Source organism: Pleurodeles waltl, chromosome 2_1 (assembly GCF_031143425.1).
Source record: "Pleurodeles waltl isolate 20211129_DDA chromosome 2_1, aPleWal1.hap1.20221129, whole genome shotgun sequence".
Classification (NCBI taxonomy): domain Eukaryota; kingdom Metazoa; phylum Chordata; class Amphibia; order Caudata; family Salamandridae; genus Pleurodeles; species Pleurodeles waltl.
The window spans coordinates 674,826,075-674,849,688 of record NC_090438.1 but is presented as its reverse complement, the minus strand read 5'-3'; the positions used below and the strand labels follow the sequence as shown (position 1 = coordinate 674,849,688).

Here is a 23,614-nt window from a genome sequence, read left to right as displayed (position 1 = left end):
TTCTTTCATTGATGGTCTGTTATTCAGTTTGATTTCTGGATATGTGAATAAAGTCTCAAAACACATAATAAAAGTACGTTTACAAACAGGGTCATTGGGGACAGGCCAAAATATCTTAGATGCATTTGTTAATGGCTGTTTGCACTTTGATGTAGTAAGAGTAGCTGGGGGTTTATTGAGAGTATAATAACTTTTCACTAACTAATTAACACACATTTACAAACAGGGTCAGTGAAGACAGACCAACCAATACCTTAGCTGCACTTGTTAATGGCTGTGGGCACTTTGATGTAGTAAGAATAGCTGTCATTTTACTTAGAGCATATGAGATTTCCACTAACTAATAACAGTAACATCACAGGCACAAGCTGCTTCTGTGAATCTCACAAGTAACTGCCTACCAGTGAATGTGTGATCTGTTGCAGAGCCACAACAAACCACAAAATGGCAAGCACTGAGAACAAATATCAATGATCTCTTAGCCAGGGCAAAATGGGAATACCCTAACAGAGAGCATAACAATTCCTGTTTATCATTATTTAATGCTTATATTAATTCCTCTGCTTCTTATGAACCAAGCTTCCTAGCTCTATTCCTCTGTACTGCCTGTGTGATTCTGAAGTACCTACTCTTGCTGTTTGTCACCATGTGTACATCTATGTGGAGACTGTTTCTGAAATCTGCCCACACTGATCCCAGTATCAAGTCTCATAATTCCTGCAGATTTTGGGATAACGCCATCTCCAAACACACTGATTTCCCACACACAGGATGCAAGATACTTACGCAGAAATGAACCATCTTCGAGAATTCATCACACACCTCGCCATAGGACCATGCCTTAAACAAGAGTTACTTACAAATATTTTTTAATTGTTGTTAACCACAATATTTAACTACTAAAAAGAGGAGCTGGAGAAGTATAGCAGCAATGAATATGAAATACACAGCATAAGAAAACTGAGAGATAAATGCCACTGGGTCAGGATCAAGGAGGGAGAATTGAGAAGCTACCTCACCCTTAAGGATGCATTTGTTTGGCCAGTGAAGGCATGACTGCCGAGTTCCTGCCACTCAAGGTGCAGGAAAGAGCCATTTGCGGAGACCTTCCTGGTCAGGAAGCAGGAGCATCAGAAGGCTTCTTGCTCTCTGCGTTTCAGGGTCAATTCGCAGAATGGGAAAGTAGCATGCAAGTGTCCTCTTAAATGAGCCTGTGAAAGGGTGTTGGTGTAGGGTCAGCTGCTGTTGCGAGCTGAAGAACACTGACCTGATGGTCACTACCAGTGAAGCCTCACATATAAAGAGAGATCAAGTCTTTCAGGAAGCCACAGGTGACTCAACTAAGGCATGTGGAGGTAAAATGACATCCCACACTGCTGGTAAGGGACCAGGAAATCATACTGAGTAAATCTAACCCAAGATTCCTATCTATCAAGTTAGTACTTTAAAGAGTACAATGCTGTCAACTATCAATACAATCATAGCAAAACACCAAGACAGTGATTAGTGAGAAAGAAAAAAGCTTGAATAATCTATAAACTTCATGAAAAGACATAGCGGGTGTAAGAGTTACAAAACTCAACAGACCTGCAGTAGTTTATCAATCTGAAAGCATTAACAGTTGTTTGAAGTATGCGTCGGGTCACAATTACACACTAAATATGAAGCAAAACAGAAGTTACAGCCCAGAAATAATTGCCAAATCTATCCACATCCGACCATTGGCTATATAAACATTCCCTACATCATTCTGTACAACTCAGGCTACACTAATATGTTCATTACCCTCCTGCCACAAAAATCCTGCCAGGCAGCTTGAGGGCTCTGTTTACTGACAGACTATCTGTGCATGCTAAGTAAAAGATTTGAGACAGAAGAAGAAGAAGAAGAAGAAACTTTATTCGGTATGAAAAAATTCATCCATTACAGCAAAATAATCAACCAATAAATTATTAAAATACAGATAAAAACCATATGTAGTAAAAACACCCATCATAAAAACCTCATTAATAAAAACAGAAACAGAATAAGAAGAAATCACTCTAAAAATTCTACATTTTTTCGCCAAGTAGTAGCTCCCTTCAGGAATGATCCCAGGCCCTTCCATACCAATACATCTGAGGCCATTTGCAGCCACATAAAAGCAGGACGGTATTGCACGAAACCCTTGTTCCTTAGGAGCGGTAATAAAAATCGAACTCTAAATGGTGCATAAAAGACACAAAAAAGTGTAAAATGGATCAAGGTCTGAAGGGACACCCCATCACAGGGGCAGGGTCTAATGCATTTTTCCCCATACTGACCTAAAGGGAAGCACAAATTACTTCTAAGGATCCCCAAGCGAAATCGAGTTATGAGAGACCTTTCCCTCACATCCTTGATTTCTAAGAGATATCGCTCAGGACCCACCCACATCTTTAGCACAATAAAATCCCTGATCGATTTTTTTCCCCAGAACCTCCCCCTCTCTCTTGGTCTCCTGGATTCTCAAAAAGTTATCCTTAGCCCATTTCTTATCATTGCTAGTCAGGTCCTCGGGATAGTCAAACAAATCAGGCCGCCCCAGGTCATGTGCCATCTTCCTTATGTGCGACAGCCAGGGAATATGCTTTACATTATCGCAGGCCAGACAATCCCTTAGGATATCCCTATTAAGAGTGGCATGTTCGTTGCTCCAAACTGAGATCCATAGCAGAAGGGGGGCCAGCTGGGTAATGTCCTGTACATACTCAAGCTCGAGTTCCAGGTGTAGGCAAAAACCAGGAATATTTTGTCCAACACCCAGAAGCCTTCTACAAAAACGATTTTCTTCCACCATAAGGGCTCAGGTATCCCTAAACCCCCAAAGTGCCGAACCATACAGGAGGACAGGTAGGCATTTCCGCCTATAGATTTCAAGCATGGATTTGATAGGTTTGCTGCCTACCCTAGCCGCAAAGTCAAAGGTTGCACCAACTGTTGCATGAAAAAGCACAATCCTTCTAGCAATACAGGGTTTCCAAGATCCTTTCTCATCAAAAATGACCCCTAAGTATGGGAACTCGTGGACTCTGCTAATAGCTTGATCCCCCACCCTTAGCTCCCCCACCCTACTCATAGGTTTACCGCACACCATAAAATGTGATTTCTTAAAGTTTACCTCCAGTCCCAAAGCTGACATAAAGATAACATAAGCTCTAACTAATTCTCGGAGACCGTTCATCGTGCGGGCCATAAGGACTGCGTCATCCGCATACGTCAGCACAGGGATATCAATACCCTTCACCTTCGGGACATCCCTGCAGTATTCCATCAGAAAGTCGGACAATCCATTTGTATATAGTAGGAACAAGGTAGGGGCCAAAACACACCCCTGGCGCACACCCCTTGAAAGCTTAAAAGCCTCAGAGCATTCCCCATTAGGGCCCACCCTCACATTTGCGATTGTCCCTGAATGGAGATATCGGAGAAGCTCTACAATATCCGGATCCAGCCCTGACTGAATTAGCCTTTTCCATAATAAAGACCGGTTCACTTTATCAAAAGCACAGCTAAGGTCCATAAATGCAAGATAAAGGGTACCTTTCCTAGCCTGGGTGTATTTACCGATCATCATCAGTAAATTGAGACATTGTTCTTGCGTGCCGAGGCCTTCCCTGAAGCCATACTGTTCCCGACTTAGAATATCATTTCCTATCATCCAGGCCTCCAGACGGCCTAGGATAATTCGTCCCAGAATCTTCGCAGAGGAGTCCAAGAGTGATATGGGGCGATAAGACTTAGGATCATTACGATCCCCCTTTTTAAACACTGGAACTATACATGCCAGTCTCCAAGAGGCAGGGATACCCACAGTAACAGCTGCATTGAGGACATTTAGGAGAATGGGTGCCCATAACTGAGGGTTAGCTTTATACATGTCCATCGGGATCGAGTCCGGGCCCGGAGCTTTATTATTCGCGCTACTCTGTATTGCATCAATAACCTCCTGTAGTGAAAACCTGATTGCTAGGTTAGGAGCTGCATCATACACGCTCTCCCAAATATTTCTTAGGGGGGTACCATCAAATATTCCACAGAAATGAGTTACCCAGGCCACTGGGGCGATATTACAGCCAAGGCCCTCAGAGGTTTCTGTTTCAAAGGAGCTTTTATTTACCACCTTCCAAAACAGGCCAGGGTCCTTCAAAGCTGTAGCACGCTCTAACTCTTCCCAAGCTTTATCTTTATATTTTAGCTTACTATCCCTCAGGGCCCTTTTATACCTCATTCTAGCTTCTTTTACGAGAGCCCAGTCTCTAGGGTGAGTCTTGGTAGCCATCTTTAAATTTACCCTTGCTTCATAGCAGGCTTTGTCGTACCAGCCACATTTGCGTTTGCTAGGGTGGCTGCCAACTGGAAAGAGGCAGTCACTGACTGCTGCATTTACTACTGTTATCGCATCTATAACAGTCGTGGGATTTGGCGCTTCTGTCAGGAGTATTTCCATAAATAGGTGTAAGTTTTCCCTCACAACCCTTCCTACTACTTTTTGAGAGTCTACTTGCTTCCACCCAAGCCTCCTACCCTGGGAGTTTAAAGAACAGTATAAGGGGATTATGATCGCTAAAGCACTCGCCTAACACTTTACCCCCAATCACCAAGCCTCTCATAGGAGGAGAGACAAAAATATAATCAATGGTGGATCCAGACCCTCTTCCCACATAGGTTGGAAGTTGATGGGTGCCTACTGCTTCAATATCATAGAATTTTAAGAGGCCCAACTTCCTGAGTTCCTTTAATAGATCTCTGCCTCTAGGGTCCTGCAGACCATGCGTTGAGTAGTCCTCGCGGTCAGGAATAAAGGGATTAACCACAGTGCTAACCCTGCCCAATTTGGCATTAAAGTCACCCGAGATGATGGCACGAAATTCCAATCCCACCTTCTCCATTCTATATTTCATAACCTTGAGAACGGAGAACAAGGCCCCAATTTGGCACCCCACATCCCACACAGCATTATAAAAGTTGACCAGTAATATATTAAAATGATTAGAGAAGAGTACCCAAACCAGCAATATACCTTGATGGTTGCAGTTAATTTGAAAGGCACCCACTATCTTTGAGAGGCGAATTAGGGTAACCAGGCCACCTTTTGAGCGACCGCCAAGAGATTGCACAGCTGGAATTGCATATCTGTCATACCCATCCCACACAGACAGACCCTCCGACCAGGTTTCCTGAAGCATGATGACATCATAGTTAGCCACACAACCAACCCAAGCTTGGTCCGATAGCTTATCATCATAGCCCGCAATGTTCCATGAGATAAGATTACACTGTGTGAGCACCTCTTCTTGTACAGCCAGCGCCTCGGCGCATTGTCAATCCACCCCCTCCAGGGATAGGTTGCTGTTGGTTCTTCTGCTATTTTCCTGCCGGCTAATCTGTCCCAGGGGGAGATTCCTCCCAGAACCAAGAGACACCCCAGTACTCAGACGCATGTGATCGTAGAAATAGCCCAAAGGGACCATACCCATTTTACTTGTTCTACACACAGGAGGGCGAAAGCTAGAAAGAAGCCTTTTAGTCAGGGCAGGATATCTGACGTTTATGATAATACAGTCTTCATTTCCCACCTTATTTTTAGGACCAACCCAGCCAATTCTTCTGGCAAACAGAAATATCCTTGAAGTCTTTACATGAAAAATCACAATTATTGCTCAGCCAGTGGCCAACCTTATTTATGAGTTGGTTGGTAGACTCAGTTGTCCCAGAAACAAGAGCAGGTACATTCGTCAGGACTACGACATAGGGGGCACATGCTGGGGGGAGATCCAAGCAAGCTGAGGAGGGCCTGGCCGTTGGTGGGTTCAAAATATTGTTTTCAGACAGCAGTTGACCACCCCCCTTAGGTGTCACAGAAACCGTCTCAGGCTGCCTCCTGCAGCTAAACATGTTGACGGTCCCCTCTGGCCTTACTGAAGACGGAGCAGTCTCAACACAGGCACCCTGACCCCCTGAATTTACTGGATTCACCAATAGGTAAGGTGATTTACCCATGGGCCCCAAAGGTCCTGCAGCTACCTCTGGAAGGGACATCTCCTCCCCGGCGCAGGGATGCTTAGTTGGAGCCATACCATGTCCTCCTTGGCTACCATGCGCACAGATCAGGGATACTGTTTTTTCTATGGCTGATAGTTTTGCCACCACGGGAGCCAAAATCTCCTGTATAATTTCTCGAAATTTGGTCAGTATACCAGTTGCATCACACCCCAGATGCTGGCCAGGTGCAAGGTCGCTGCTCGCATCCTTAGGGTGCTCCAGGAGAGGTGTTTTCGTCTTGGGTATCATTTTTTTTAGGGCTTTCTTTTTCCTTGGAGGGGGACTACATTTTTCCATGAGACAGGCCGGGGGAGAAGATATTAAAAGTCTTTTACTTCTTCTAGAGGGGCCAAGCCCCCCAGAATCCACTGTTGACTCCATTATCCCAGCCTGGACAGGCTCAGCATCAGCCATACCAGCACCTTGCCCCCCCCCCCAGGTAATCCACAGCCACAGCCTCACAAGAACCATTTTCTATTGAGGCGTGGTGCCAATCCTCTAATTCCATGGATAGCCTCCTCTCAGCCAAATCAATCTCCTTTGTAACAACCCCGACTGCTCTTGCAAGAAAGGAGTCTAAAGTGGTGGTACCACAACCCTGTCTGCTACTGCCTCCACCACCCCCCAGAGGACCAGATGAAAGTCCTTTTTTCCTGCCCATTTTCACAATAGTCAAACAAGCAACATGCAAGACAGACTAATTTAGACTAATTATGCTTTTTATAAGACCACTAAACACAGAGAGGAGGACTTCAGGTTACACGTCGGGGGTTAAATAGATTTAAACAGTCACTCCTTGCTGAGAACGGAAGAGGGGTGGCCCAGCCAAGCCTCTTACGGGCGATGACGGGCGCAGGACGGGCCCGCCCTTGGCCCGCGCGCGTCCCGCGACGGCGGGAGCGCGAAGTTCTTTTTAAAGGGCTCCTGCCCCCCTGGTAACTGGTGATGCCTTCAGTAGCAACCAATGCGCTTCCCGCGACGGCGGGAGCGCGAAGTTCTTTTTAAAGGGCTCCTGCCCCCCTGGTGACTGGTGACGCCTTCAGTAGCAACCAATGCGCTTGAGACAGTACAAAACCATCAATGTCATCTGGAATGATGAGGAACAACAGCCAACGAGTCCCTCACGAATCGTTTCCAGACTACGGAGCTTTCCACGTCACCCTAGCATAGCAGGATGCTACATAAAGCAAGATGTTTGTGCAGCACTGAATTCAGTGACCCCCTATACGACCTTTAGACACTGACATACTTGAGATAATTCAATGCCTGCTAATAAAGTATTGCACCTTCTGGTTATAGCCTTCTGGTTATAGCATGCTTTTCAGGAACAGGGACCTCTTGATTCACAAAGATGATTGATGACTTATTCGTCTCAGTCAGAGAACATGGCAGAGTGAACAACATACATTGAAAGAAATGATGAAAGACAACGCAGTTACTACACAAATAGAAAATCAATCTTCGCCTTTAAATCTTTATCATTTTCACATAGGTTTTGCAGAAGCTCTTACATCTTATGTTTTTGATATTTGTATTTTGAAATTGCAGGAGTAGGACTATTTTTCTCAGTTCATTGTTAGAAAGTCATTTTTGGCCCTGATCACCCCCAAACCTGTTGATTGATACTGGTGGTACTGACTCTGACTGTGTCCTGGACAGTGCTAACCAGTTCTAGAGCCAGTGCTCTATTTAAAATGGTATATGCAAATTAGGCACAATTATAATTGGCACTAACAACCTATCTATAGGTCCATAGTATATGGTAGGGAATGTGGGTTTAGGGACCTCAGTGTAGTCAGGGAACAATGCTGTGGTTTCTCGTGTCATTGTAAAAGCAGACCTGCCTTGCTGGCTGCTTTTAAATTCAAATTAGCCCAAAATTTGACTTTGGAATTAAACGCCCTTCCAAAGTCTCAAACTACCTTATTTTTACATATGTTACCCCTACGGTCTGCCATAGGTGCCCCAAGGGCTGGGTGCAGTGTAACTATAAGCAGGGACTATGTAAAATATGTTTTATAGGCGCTGGTGAGGGGAAAACAGCCATTTCCCCACCATTGTGGTACGTTAGCTTCATAGGCAAACATTGGGAGGCTTTATTTTAAAATAATAAAGTCTCATGCCTACTAGAAAAGAGCTAAATATGTCCTGTTTGATATCAAATTAAAAGTTAGAACAAATCCAACAACGTGCCAATGTTGGATTTATAACTAGTACAAAGAAAGAGCTTTAGAACCCTTTCTGAAATTTACCAAAATCAGCCCTGTAATGGCCAGCCTCAGGAAGCATGAGCCTAGCTGTGAAGTGGCCTGAGCTGAAACAAAGGAAGCATCTGGATGGAGGGAGATCTGCTGCAGCAGATGGCCGAACAAGAAGGGAATAGAGTGGCCAAACTAGTTTTCAATGAATGAAAATCCAGCTGGGACAGAAAACAAACCTTCCCCATGTCCTGCTCCCTCAGCCAGGTGGAACCCCAGTAATAGGAGAGGGGCTGGAAGAGGTGTGTTAGTGAAAGTTAGCCACACCAGTGGGTGGGCTCAGCCAGATGTAACCACCAAGGAGAGATTATTTTCCATGCTGGGTTTTTAAAGAATGTTGCTTTCTGGGATTGATTTTTGCCACACTGCGCAGAAAGTGGTCACCTCAAGGATAAATATGGCAGAGCTACCCAGCAATTCAGTTCCCTGCTGGAAGAAAATACTGGACTACCCTGCTGCACCCCTGGTCTGCACCTGAAGGCTGCACTCACAGGGACTACACCAGCGGAACACTCTGGGCTTCACCACAAGAAGGACTTTGCTTTGCCTCTGTACCCCCAGGAGTGGACTCCTTGTAAGCTACAGGTACAAAGGGGCTAACCACAGTCACCTGCGTCAAGTCCTTCAAGAAGAGCCCAGCTGACTTGCGTCCAGTGGTCATTAGAAGTTGAGTCCCAACTTTCAAGGAGAAGCTCAGAGCTTCTGGAACCTTGCATAAAATGTATGGACACTTCACGGACCCAATAAAGATTTCTGGAAGAAGATCCAGAGGTTTAGAGAAGTTTAGAGCAACTTTGTGAAAAAGTTCCATAAGATGACTGACCCGTTGACAACAGTCAACCCTGTGACGTCGAACCACGACTCAGACTGAATTTCAGGTTCATCCCCGCTGAAGCTCTGGAGCTTTTCCCCAGAGACAAGACTTCCAGGTGTAACTGGGACCTCGCACTGAGCTAAGCCGATGATGATGCATCACAAGTAGGAGCCTCAATCGACAACGAGAGAAAAAGCTCCAAAAAAGAGACTAAGTCAGAAGGTGACATTTTGACCGAGGCCTACGGCACAGTGTAACTGAATTGGGCTCCATCGCAGTTAGCCTCAAACTTTGACTTTGCCCCAGTCAGTCATGTCCAGATGTGCCCAGTTGGAGCCTGTTGTTTTTAGGCATTAGAAAGCACATGTTTACATGTAATCTTTTAGAAATACATATCTCCTGTTCCCTACATTGGATATTTGCCCTTTTGGTGTCAATTTAAAAATAAAAATATTTCCTATTTTTATAAATTGGTGTTGGATATGAATTGTGTGTCATGTTTTACTTATTTACTCTTTTGTTGATATTAAATGCTTTACATACCTGTCTCCTAAGTTAAGCCTCGCTGTTCGTGGGCCAAGCTGCCAAGGGTTGAGAAAGCTTTAATTGACCTAGTGTGGGATTTTGTGCTGTCACTAAGTGTAGGTACTTACTTGACCTTACTGATAATCCACTTTCCAACATTCATTGATTCGAAAGCAACAGAAAAGCACATCTTGCTGAACCATATTTGTGTGTAAAGTATACTTCACATCGCCTCTCAATACTTCAGGCTGAGTCTCATCAATTACCCAAGGTGAAATATGGTGACAACAAAAGTACAAAAAATACTTTGTTCCTCGGCTCGATTAGGATGTTTGACCAGGTAGTTCAATGTATAACAGAGGAAGTGAAGGTTGACGTAAGCTTGCCAGTAGAGCTTTACTCTATATGAGTTAGATCCACTAGCAATGTCAAACTCTGAAATACATTGTATATGCTTCAAAAACAGATGTTTCCCCTCTAAAACCTGTATCTGTAATGTCACACAGCATCTTGTTTTTATTCTGAAGCTTCCTTTATAGTTTCACATTTCACTATTTAACAAAAAGAGTGAGGTTCTTGGAGTGCCGTCTGTGTCATCAAGCCATCTGTTAACATTTATTGGACTTTTAAATGCTCTAATGTTCCATTTGTCAATCTCTTCATTTACAAATGTAATCATAATCCTTCCAGGAGCTCCCCCACTCACCTGATATTCCTAAATGTGCAGACACTTCTAGACCTATCAAACCTGAAAGGGTGTACAAACCTCTCTGCGTTGTCAAGACAACAGCTATCTAGGAAACAGAAGAGGGCCACAGATGTCTTAGCAACAAAGGACATTTTGTGTGGAAAGGCAGGATTCAGCACCAAACTTGGAGGTCAAGGGTACATCCACACATTCACCCATTTCAACAACATCCAACATGCACAGGGTATGTAAACATCATGGGCACAAGGAGCACACACCATGGAGCAATGAATGGAAAGAAGCATGCATGAGGTAAGCACCTGGATGCTATACTGCCACTGTCAGCGGATGAGGAGGACATGTCCATGCTGTACATTTTACGAAGCTTAGGCCGGGCACGCTCACTGGTTTTAGGAATTGTATCTGGTCCGTCTAAATCATCAAGGGTGGATTGCCTTGAGAACAGCATGGTGGCTTCAGTGTAGCAGCTAGCAGTCACAAAGACACAGAGTTAAACACCAAACAGACATGGTACTTTATGCATGGATCAGCATGGCATGCAGGGTATAAAACACAATTTAATTACCCTAGTGGCAAAGCTGGTGAACACTTTGAGCCAATGCGCAAATCTAAACTTATATTGCATCATTGGTACAATGTACTGAAACAGTTGAAATGAATGCATCCTCAAATTAATTGGTGAAGGGCAGAGATATTGGGATGTTTAGCCATTCAAAAAATTTACAACCGCTAGGTTTCAAACACGTTTTAATTGAAAGGGAGGCTTCCATTGGTTGTCTGCGCTGTCTTCACATAATCAGCTTAATTACATCCCACTGATTCTGTAGTTTTGTTTAATTGTCGGAAAGTTCTTGTATGCTTTACTCTTTTTTCACAGATGGTGGCAAGAGTATATAAGGAAGCCCTATTCATTTAAAAATACAGTGTCAAGAGATTGTGTTATGTAATAAAGAAGACATACCGCTGCCCCAGACATTAAATTGATGCATTCTTCAGCAAGCAGCACTTTCAATGACTAAAGGGATGCTCTCTTTCGTTTTACGAATGACTTCAGTAAAATGTTAATGAGCATACAAAATTGAGACACATTCAATGCAATGTTGGTATTTTATTGAAATGTGTCTCTAAAACATGTACACTTACTCAAAGGGAACATTAACGGGTGGATTACACATTGCACTTTTACTGCACCGCCAGTGAGAAAATCCAGGGCAACAATGGATTGTTACCTTTTTTCAAGTAACGAGTCAATATTCATTGGTAGCAATTGTAAATGAACATGTAAAATCCCTGCCCTGCCATTAATTCCACAGGTGGCCGTGGTTATCAAGCCATGCACATCAAAATATTTCAACACTTAATGAATGGCACACAATTGTATTTGCTGAAAATGAAAAGCTTTGATTGATCTTACCCTAAAAAATTCAGTTTCCAAATCACCCCATTCTGTTGCTTAAATGACTTCTTAGCATCTTGCTTATTATAATTATTTAGGGTAATTTCTTTCAACAGGTTCTTGTCAGCACTCATTTTTACACATAAATACAAATTTCAGCTCATTCATTACTAAAGAGTGCCCAACTACACGAGGTGTGCCCTTGTCATTGATTTTAATTGGAACCCTAGTGAACTCCATTTAAATGTAATCCTTTGCCATGCATGTGGACGAACAGTGTGCTGTCATTACTGTCAAGAGGTGTGTATTGTTGCATTGACAGTAATGAGGCAGACTACTCACATTTGATGGAGCAAGGCTCAAAGCAATGGTGCGTATTGGGTAAACCTGACCAAAGGGTGCAACTCTTTTTTAATACCGTCCACACAGAAACCGAGCAGATCAGTAAGTGATCATGACATTGCAGTCTGTGATAAAAATTAAAGGTCATGCCATTTCATCGTTGTTTACAACGTCATAGTTTTGTCTCAGTCTGTAAGCTTTTATTCCACAGATGTTTTTAATCCGTTACATCATCCCAAACACAACAAATTAAAGGACAACTTGCCCAGCACAGTAATGGGCTGCATCGCTTTTCACTTCTCATTTTGTTTTGAAGTCTGCCAGCTATATTAACATTGCCAGCAAGGTGAAGATTTTATGATTTTATGATGAGAGAGAGGGAGAGAGAGAGAGAGAGAAAGAGAGAAAGAATATGTTTTACAGAGAACTGCATCACTCAATATAGGTTTGGGAGTGTGCATAAAAGCAGTGACTTGAAGATCCGTATTTCAAAGTTGCATAGCATTATTCTTATGAAATACAGATTTCAACCAATGGAAGGTGTTGTCTCTATTTGATCTTATTTCCTTCAGCTAATTTGTTTTTAAGCATCAAAAAGCGTTTAGATAATGGCAGCTCCAAACCACTCTATAAAAATTCGTCAGTGTCCTTTGTTTCATCAGCTTCAAATTCATGAAAGCTAGGCAAACTCCGAACATTTTAATTGCAATCCAGAACCATTATTATCTGAATGTTGACAATACAATTACATATGTTTCTTTCTTTTTTATTAGAGACAACTAAATAGTAGGGCAATATTTCACTTACTATTGAAAAAAAAATCTGTACTTGGAGAAAAAGTCACTTTCCATGTTACCCATTATGCCCCCCCCCCCTTTCCACTCTCAAGGTAACTCCACTTTGTCACTGACAAGCCACTTATCATTGTGTAAGAGGAGTTATGGTTCACTCATAAAATCAGCAACTTATTGACTTTATGGAAAAAACAACTATTCTATGAAAAGAGCCATTTCAAGGGATACTACCTTATATCTCCACACCTAAATAAGGGCCATATGTACGAACACTTTTTCCCATAGACACAAAATGGGGAAAAACCTTTGCTACATCTGGCCCTAAATTCTTAAATTCACCAGAGCTATACAACCATACCCCCATACACATCTCACACCTTGTGTCACAGATGGTAAAACCATAAGCTCACAACCAATTGTTGTCTTCTAAGTTTGTTTACTAATAGCAGAAAACAAATAGATTTACTCTCAGTGAGGACGTTTGTATATTGAAAGTTGTTCTGCTATTTTAAAATTACAAATAATTTGTATGGGGTTATGTATTACTAGTAAGTAGAATTGCAGCAGCCTTTGTCTTTTTTAAAGAGATTGCCTCAGAAATTACATATGTAATCACATCACTGATGATATTATTTTGCGCAACGCAAAATAATCAATATATTCTCAAACTGTTGCTTTTTGTCACTTCTGTTTGCTGACAATATATATACTGTTTTGTTTCGATATTCACCCAATGCAAGAACACCTATTTGTTGAAAGTGGTACTACAGGATCTCAAGTATAATTAATGCATATAATGGCATACTTTATTAGCTACTTGAAATGTAGCATCCTTTATTTCAATATACACAGATCATATCAGAATGATATGGTAAATGACATTACTGGTAACATTGAAAATTACTCAACCATTCACATTATATAACTAAAAACTGGGCTTACCCACATCTACTTGTCCACTTTGGAAACACACCTTGTATCTTTAAAGTTGTAGTGTAGCCCTCTATCTACATGCAGCATGTATTAGGAATTATATGATTGATGGGGAACTATAACATCCATTCTTCTCTCTGATACTATTAGAGAACCATAACTCACTTCCCTTACCTAAAGTATTGTCAGTTAGAACCATAACTCCCCTTAACTAAAGCATTGTCAGTTTATTTTATAAGTTTTTGTAACTACATATTTCATCAAGTTTTTGTTATTTGCTTTTACACCTGCATTACTGCTCACTAGACACATCCTAAAGCCATAGACAGTGAACTAGTGAGTAAAAGGTGTTGCATCATGCCTTGTGCCCACTCCCCCTAACCGTTGTAACCATAACTAGAGTTGAAAGACATGCTGTGGTTGAGACATCAATCAATAAAAGCACTAATATTGGCTTGTTTTACTTCACAGTAATGCCCCCAAAATCCATCTTTGATTCCATTCCAGTTTGACAATGGGTATGTTAAGGTTCAAGTGGTGATGTTAACCAGTACTAGCCAATTTCATTTTTTTAGTTTCAGCCATAATGCCTGTTAATGTACTTTTTAAAGAAAACCAGGATCCGCCTTCATTTGAAAACAACACACATTGAGGGTATGTAACCATAAAGGCACAGTAATCCACAAAAATAACTGAAAACACTTCCATTTCTGAGATCCACACTTTCTACTGGTTGTAGAGGAGTGTACAGTCCAGTGTCCTTCTGTTCAATATCTGAAAACTGAAAAACCCTGTAACCATTCTCCAAGACGTGTGGCGAACCCGACTGTTGGAACTGAAGTGAATGTTCGGATTGGACTGATTGCAGAACAACTAAAAAGTTGACATCTCTTCTGCAACTGTCAGGAAAGTATTATATTCTGGAAATACGATTTGGGAACTCAAGCTAGGCAGCCTTCTTATCTCTCAGTAGGCAAGAATAAACATTAGACGTTATTTTTAGCGCACACTATAGCTGGAAAAAAAGGAGTTTTGAGAAACCAACTCAAGTAATCACATTAATGTACAAGCATTCAAGGGCAAAGACATGTTAAATATATAGATAAGAAACATACATTCAGAGAAATAATAAACGGTATCATGACATCCAGGTGACAATTACTTTTGTTAATTCAAAGACCAATGTTTGAAGGAAACAGAAAGCAATGGCCTGTGCAGATTTTTTTAAATAATGTTTGACAGTGTGATGAAGCAAACCAAACTATGAGGCCTGTAATGGAGTTTAGGTTGAGTACGAAGTAAAGGAAAAGTTGACCACTGCTTAAAAGAAGCAGTATGACGTTACCATTGCTTTATAATTACATGTAACTCTAATCAGACTGTCCAATCTTAATTCCACAGCATGTGTAGTGAGTATGTAGTGCGCACAGTAGCCAAAAATCTGTGCGTGTTCACCCTGCTATACTGCGGGGTTCTCCATGTTGACCTACAGCTCATTTTTGTGACTGCACCAGTACACTGAATGCAACCAGCATCAAATGCTCATACAGAGAGTGATCACAATTATTAAGAAGGTAAAAAAAAGAGATATAGGCAGCTTCTTCCACTCATGGCAGTCCTAAATATTTTTTTTCCCTCGCCAACTTACTCACAATTAAGGTAAAATGTTAGGCAGACGTTTTCTGGATATGGCACTTTGAGTTGTGTGTATCTATCTATTGGTGTCTTCCGTATGATATTTACAGTCTTAACTACTGCAGTGGTTCACACATTCATGCATTCATTTTCTACCTGGAAATACTGTCATGTGATGCTGCTGAATCCATGCTGTCCATCCTCTGGCCTGCCATCTTTTCAGAATTCGGCAAACCTGAACCAGGGCCTGTCTTCTCATCGATCAAGTCCAGTCCCGACTCCCTGGAAAGGTTCATCATGTGGTTCTGATAGTACATGTGGATACTTTCACGGGTTGGTACATTGCCCTGGAAGGATTAAGGCCAAGTTAAGCAAGGAAAGCTTAAGTGGTTACGTCATGCTTGTGTGACTGCCACCCAGTAGTATAATCGTAATGGTTGTGGACAGTATGGAGACATCCGGATATTATCGAAGTATGATGGCCTATGTAGCATTTTTATAAGTTTCTGCTGAGTGTCACAGAAGGCCATTGTCATTATCTGTATTCACAGCAAGATGATTCTCAGATCTATTTTTGGATTAGACTTGATATTATATTGTGAGTTTAATTGCTCAGTACTGCAGGCAGTATAATGGATATTTTCCTGAAACTCTCCACAAATACAAAAAATCTTTTAAATGAGTTGGCTAAATGGGTTTAAGCTGAGTAGATATTTGAGGCCGTGCCTGTAACTATCATGACTGCAAAAATGTCAAGAAAAGGGTAGAAAAGTATTTAGGCAGTGCTTCTACCTTTTTTTTTATGGTTTCCTTAACGCTAACATCATTATAATTAGATGGGCTACCTTAAAAACGTACATAACGATGTGCATGTGTAGCATAAATACAACCAATTAAAAAATCATATTCATTTTTCATGAAAAGCAATAACATGATTATAATATAATGCATCTGAAGGGATGTTCTTTGTTTTTTTGACGTTCTCCAAAGTTAAAGGCATTTAAAATTTAAAATATGTCAGGAAAAAAACCTTGTGCATTACTATAGAACATTTGGTTCTGATCGTTCTTCTTACTACTCACATTTTGATTCTTTTATGTGAAAAACGATAGATTCTATTCATGCATTAATGTGTTCTTGTCTTTACATACTAGTGTTTCGGCTCCTAACAAAATGATTTCAATGAGTAGGTTCACAAATAAATACGATTAAAAGCCAAATACAAAGCTTACTAATGGACTATCAATTCATCGGTCAGCATTGTCATGTTGCAATTCTTAAAGCAAGTTGGATGGCTTTTGGGTAGTTTAAAGCATTAGTGAGATTATGGATATCGAGAACCGGTCCAACGAGGGACACCTGGTTTGATGATATGCATACACTGGCAAACTTTGAAAAAGTGATATATGACTCTATATGTCAGGCATCACAAGGCCAAGAGAATTTATGGGGTATATTTATGTAGCTTTCCTGCAGTGTAGCAAGCCACCTTGCTGCACTACATGAAAGGGAAAAACAGGAATGCACCATAATTACCATTGTATGACGTATGTTTGTCCTTTCCTTGTGCTTTTGGCTGCCTAGCAACAACACAGGCAGGTGCCTGCGTTGCAGATAGGATTGTTTTTGTGCAGGAAGGGACACCTTTAATTTAGCCTTTTATGCCCTACATATATAGTGGAGTGCAGTGCAGTGGTGGTGCTATACATGTGAAGAAAACATTAGGCGAATGTTGGGATTAATTGGTGAAATCAGTAGAGGTCATGGTTTTACACAATGAACATGCTGTATTTTTGCTGTAAAGTGAAGTTGATACTGTAACTTGTACTTATTCGAACTGGAAGAAAAATCATTATAGAGAGCGATCATAGACCATGAAAAAAACTTTAGTAGTATAAGGTTCAACAAAGAAAATACTTGCTATGTATTAATTAGTTTACATGAAATAGCAAAGTAAAGGAAATTGTTAATTTTTACTCGGTTGGGATAGGCCAAACACGTACCTTCTTTATCTCTCTGGTTAACATACAGCGTTCAAGTCTCAGCACAGTGGAGATATCTATATGTTCTCTGGAGATAGAATTGAGCCAGGATGTGAAGCTATCCAATGTTGCCAAAAAAAGAACCCATGTGAACTTCAAAATGTTAAATACTCTCTTGAGGATGTTATCTGTTGGAAGAAAAGATAAACAATGTTTTGAAAAAATGTATGCACAATGTAGCTGTTATGGGAAATGGCCTTTATTATGCGGTCGGAGCCACGCAGACCGTAACCATGCAAGTGTTACCACACTTGTCCTGAACCACCCATGTGCCTGAACCACGCAAATGCGTGGGTAAGGCACCATGCATATGGTGGTTCAGGCAAACAGCGGGTGGAGGAATGTGATGCCCCAAATATGTGGGGCTGGGGCGGGTGAGGGGGGACAGCTTTAGGAGGGGTGTTGGGTTGTTTTTGTTTTTTAAGGGGTCGGTGTTAGGGCTCAGGGTGGGGGGAGACCGGAGTTCTTTTAGAGAAGGGTGGGAATGGAGGGCTGAGGGCATGGGGAAGGGGCAGTTTTGGGGGGCAGTTTTAGGCCTCAGGCAGGTGGGGGGTTGGGGTACTCTAGTTTTTAGAAGTGGGTGAAGGATTTTGGTCTCAGGGTGGGAATGGGTCTCGGGCCAGGATTTGGGGGGGGTTGAGTGTTTTGGGGTGGGGGAATGTTTTAGGGCTTAGGGCAGGTGGGGTGGTCAGGGTACTTTTTTAAGTTAAGAGGGAAGGTTGTATGGATGAAACACACGTTTCCCACACATACCTTTGCTAGCCATACTTTTACAACTAAATTGGTTGTAAAGGCATGCGTGGTAAAGGCATATGTGGTAAAGACGTGGTTGTGGTGCTAACATGTGTTGTTCAGTCATACAACCAACTGTTATCTCCTTTTATAATTAGAGTACATTCACAGTCTTCCTTAGGTGGCCAAAGGTTGGATCTATTTCCATACACTAGCCTTCTATAGAAACCAAATTAGGAAGCCCTGATGTTTAGAATAGAACACTGTTATTCTTCCAAACATCAAAAGCATAATCAGGGCTTAGGAATCCAACAACATGAGCAAAGGAAACAGAAGACCACAGCAGAGTAGAATTTCAAAAAGATTAGAATGGAACTGTTAGTAAGAACCTTGACACACGCAGCTAGTAAGACATGGGTATCACAAAATTAAAATTTTTAGAAGGAAACGTTGAGTAATAATTTTCCTTTATCAGATTTGGTAAGAACACAGGTGGAATTTAGAAACACAGATAAGATAATGGGGGCACCAGCTAACCTACAATGTGAAACCGAAATGTTCCTAGCCTGATTAAGAGCCATTTGGCATTGTTCATAAGATGTTATTTATGTGTCTTGACGCTATACGGTAACATTTATTATCACTACAGGACTAGCTTTGAAGGTTTGCCACAATATGGCATTATAGATAACAGTCAACTATTAGAGCAGTTAGCTATTAGAATGACAAACCAGATTTCAAATTTCTTATTGTTAAGTAACAGCTGGCATCATACTTGTTACACAACTTAGGCCCTCATTATGGCAATGGTGGTAAAAACCGCATACCGGCGCGGTGACGGCCGCCAAAAGACCATCGCTGCAGCTACCATCCGTTCGCCGAATTATGACCACAGCCAGATTTCCGCAACAAGAAGGGCGGAAATCCAGCTGTGGCCATACAGGCGGATGGTGGTAAGGGAGCGCTGCTACCACCAGTAGCGCCACGCCAGTAGACTGCTGCCAGCCATATTGTGTGAAATAATACGGCCTGGCGGTGTTCTGCTGGCGGGTGCTGCTGGCGGTAGCAGTGCCCCATCCCGTCCCCAGCCAGAAGACCCCCTGGATACAGGTAAGTCGGGTTTCCGACAGGGGAGGGGGGTGGGAGGTGTTCTGTGTGTGTGTGGCAGTGTATGCATGTACATGTGAGTGTGTGCGTGAATGCAAGTGTGTGTTTAGTGTTGTTTGCGTGCGTGTGTGCGTGTATGAATGTGTGTGAGTGCGTGTATGAGGGTGTGTGAGTGCACTTATGAATGTGTGTGAGTGCGTGTATGAATGGAAATGTGAATCAGTGTAAGTTTGGATGTGTGTGTGGATGTGTGCGTGAATGAATGAATGCATGCGTGTATGTATAAGTGTATGTCTGTATGGATGAGTGTGTGTCTGCATGTGTGTGTGTGTATGGGGGAGGTTGGAAGGGAGGGGAAGCGTAGATGAAGAGGGTTGTAGGGGGGCTGGGGAGTGTTGGGGGAAGGGGGCCTCCTATCAGCGACAGGAAAGGAATTTCCTGTCACTGATAGGGCCTACTGCCATAGTTTTCGTGGCGTTCATAAACCATGGCAGTAGGCAGGGTCATGATACCGCCGGCGGCACAATAGCGAGATTGCTATCTCCAGCCCAGCGACTGCTACCGCCATGGCGGTCGGAGTGGTTCATTGGCAGATTGGCTTCAGCCATCCCGCCAATGTCATAATGTGGCGGTAAGTACCGCCAGCCTGTTGGCGGTACTACTGCCACATTATCTCAGACCACCGGGGTCATAATAACCCCCTACATGTCCCATTTACAGTCCCTTTTTTAGAGGCTCATTCACTGATCAATTTTAGAGTCTGGTCTTTAAGCTACATTATCACTTGCTATATTTAACACCTCAACATTTATGTTATGGTACCAGTGATCTTAAATGCTTCTGTTATTTCCTTAATGCCTGCTGATCTTCATATTAAATTAGCATGTCTAAGAAACAGTCTTGTATCATGCATACAAATGTCTGATCTCTTTATAGGCACACTACATAACTTCATAATTTCATAATTTGATGTTAACATTTAGCATGGCCTTGATGTATATAGAAATCTTTTCCGACCCTGCTCTGAACTAACTAACATTACGTAAATGTTGACAGCCCTAACCTGTAGGTGTAGGTGTAACTCTCATATATTCTTACTTCATTATTGTGAATACACTGGTATAGCCACTCATGTCTAGTTTGCCATATGCACATGCTAGAAACAGTCCTTAAGTGATATAGGATCTTTGTGGTGGACAGTAGCCAGTTGGTGGCTTAATCTTGTATCCCCTCATAATTTGTCCTAATTCGTATGGCACTGCCCAGGATTCATCACTGTCCCTGTTATGCTTAATCTTCAGCTCACTCAACTAGTAAGATAACACGGTCCTTCCTGATCCAAATGGAGGAGGATCCTGGATCAACCACAGACCATATTTAAGGAAGTTTGACTGCCAGTTATGGAGTGGACAGAGATAAACTGACTGAGAATAACAACAAATAACTCTATCCTCATTTACTGAAATTCATAATAACAAACACCTCTATCCTTATTTACTGAAATTCTGCACAGTTTATGTGTCTACCATTAACAAAGTGTTGTTAACACAGAATTAGACTTTCAGTGCAGTTGAAAGTTTTTTTTTTCCTGCAGTAAAAGATCCTCAAGAAACTCCTTCTATTTCCCTCTCTTTCTAAATGAATCTGAGTGGGGGCTCTGACTGTCTTCTAGCACTTTGTGAATACTAGACTTCTCATCAAATAACTACACACTACTTAGTTAGTTAGGATGTAGTGTATCCATGCTGCAAATTGCATCAGTTTCAAAGCACCTCATAGTGGCTCTCAATGCTACTCTGGCAAATTCCTACCTTTCCTCTGGTATAAGTTGCACCCCTAGTTGCTCACTCACATACTAAGCGTGGGTTAATCATGATCCCATGTTTGTTAGGCAAAGGAAGCATGTAATATAATTTCACAAAACAACAGAGGATAACTTACCAAAGGATCCAACTTTCATAGACCGTCATCCATTGCTTCAGAAAGCCTTACTAATTGAGTATGTCTGGTCAGGGCTATTGAGGGTTTTTGCCAATTTTGTGCTGCAAATTGCTTTGTAACAGAATGTCATTCTTTAGTACTCAGTACAAGGATTTTTGTTGTTCAGGCTAAAATTGCTTTTGGCTGTCCCTTCACCTGGTGATTGGACCACATTTGCTACTAATGTCTACTTCACATCTCCATGCTGTAGAACCTGATGATCTGTAGACAGGGATAGCACTGAGTCACGCCACTAGGCCGATCGATGATCTCTGCTGCAGTATGCGGGGATACATTTCCCAAGGGGTCCCTGTAATAAGTAGTGCCTCTACGGTGCAGCCTTACCGTAGCTCACACTTCCGCTGACACCTACTTTGAATCCTTTGTGAGATGAATAATGTGAAAACATCAACACAAAGAGAAACAATTTTACCCCCGAGTGCGACTTATGCTCTGTTTTTTACTTTTGGAACAACCTGCATTTTGTCATCTTTGTTCCTTCATAGTTTGGAAGCATCTTTTATTAACTGGTTTTTGCAGTGCTTCTCTGTCCAGCGTCTGCTTTGAACCCCTTCCTGACATGCTTCTCAAATGGGAAAATAAGAGCCATATTTTATTACTTGGCTTGTGATCTCCTTTTAGAGCAGTGCTAGGTCAGAGCTCGAGGCAGGAGGGATTTTGGGATTAAATGGAAAGGATCAAAGTTGGGAGCTGCGCAGAGGTGGACAAGCTCACAAGGATCTCAAGAGATTACCAAGACTACATGCAGTGACGGCTTTAGGCAGTGCGATCACAGTGGCCACACTAGGATCTGACCTCAGTGGGGCACTGCCTTTAGCAATAACGTACGATTTAAAAGCACCTGCTGCAGAGTTCCTTGTGCGTCCAGCTTTCAGGCAGCAGTTTGTCAATATAACTTTTGTGATTGATGTTCCTGCTAGAGAGAGAGAGAGATCTTTTGGCAGTTTTGACTCATCACAAAGTAGCTCAGAGGGTTAATATGCCTGCTACAAAGAACAGATCTGCATTTAATATGGATAGCTGAGTGGATTAGTGAAGCCAGCCCTTACCAGCGCTTTCGAACAAATGAAATATGTTTGTGATAGGGGCTATAAAGAGATGAAGGGCAATTATGCGGGGCAGTAATCAGAGAAGATGTTATGGGGGAGGGGCATAAAAGATTGTCACACCAGGTGTCACCAGCGCTAAAGCCTGTTCTGACTGCATCCGCATGTCAAACAGGTTCAAATATGGTAACGTTGGCTAATTCACAATTAGCATATTTAATTTACTTATAAACCCCTAGCAAAGTGCACTGGGTGTGCCCAAGTCCTGTCAATTAGATACTAATAGTGGCCTGCAGCACTGGTTGTGCCTTCCACTACAGTAGTCTTCAAACATGTCTCAGGCCTGCCACTGCAGAGCCTATGTGGTCAGTTTAAAACTGCAATTTTTACATCGCAAATGCATGCTGTTGCTAAGCCCGAACCTGATTTTTTTTTTTTACATATAAGTCACTCCTAAGGTAGGCCCTGGTTAGCCCCAATGGCAGGGTGCAGTGTATTTAAAAAGTTGGACATGTACGTTTTACTTTATCTTGTCCAGGTAGTGGAAAACTCTTAAATTTGTTTCCACTGCTGCAAGGCGTATCGCCCTCATAGGTTAACATTGGGATTGCCTTAAAACATCTTTTCCGTGCAATTACCAATTGGAAGCAGACAGAAATTTGGAGTTTGGTTTCTCTGGACGCACAATTTAAAATCAAAACTTATGGTGAAGTTGGATTTTAAATTGTAAGTCTGAAAATGCCACTTTTAGAAAGTTGGCATTTTCTTACTTTAACCATTCTGGGCCTTCACCTGTCTCAGTATACATCACTGGCCTGTGCGACAGCTACACTTTGTGAATTCCCTCTAGACAGACACAAAAATAGGACACTCAACTGCATCAGCATTCATCTGCATACTGATGGGTCCTCCTGGGTAGAGGGAAGGGGAGGGATTCACACTTACACTTAAATAGGGGGTGTCCTGTCTCCACACAAAAAACTGATTACCCCCTACAGGTAGCCTGACCGACAGGGCTAGCATGAAAGGGACCCTTGTGCACCTCAGAGAACTCTTTTGAAATCTCCCCTACATCAATTGCCTTTATGGATAGAAGTACTGGACCCTAAACCTCACCACCAAACTAGTTACCTTCAGGTTGTGAGGAGACTCTGCACCTAAGAGGAACTGTGCTGCCAGGAGGGACTGCCACTTTGCAGTGTGCACTGCTATGTTGG

General features: G+C 42.2%; 1 protein-coding gene across 3 annotated transcripts in view; it reads right to left on the bottom strand.

Annotated features, from left to right (window-relative positions):
- Window positions 1-23,614, bottom strand: part of PIEZO2 (piezo type mechanosensitive ion channel component 2) — a 1,085,167-nt gene that overhangs the window by 127,700 nt on the left and 933,853 nt on the right. For all 3 annotated transcript variants that reach the window (XM_069216450.1, XM_069216468.1, XM_069216460.1), the window contains 3 exons: window positions 17,473-17,639; window positions 15,626-15,816; window positions 10,669-10,836 (listed from right to left, as the gene is read on the bottom strand). In XM_069216450.1, the coding sequence (XP_069072551.1) occupies window positions 10,669-10,836; window positions 15,626-15,816; window positions 17,473-17,639 (526 nt within the window). The remainder of the gene's footprint in view (window positions 1-10,668; window positions 10,837-15,625; window positions 15,817-17,472; window positions 17,640-23,614) is intronic.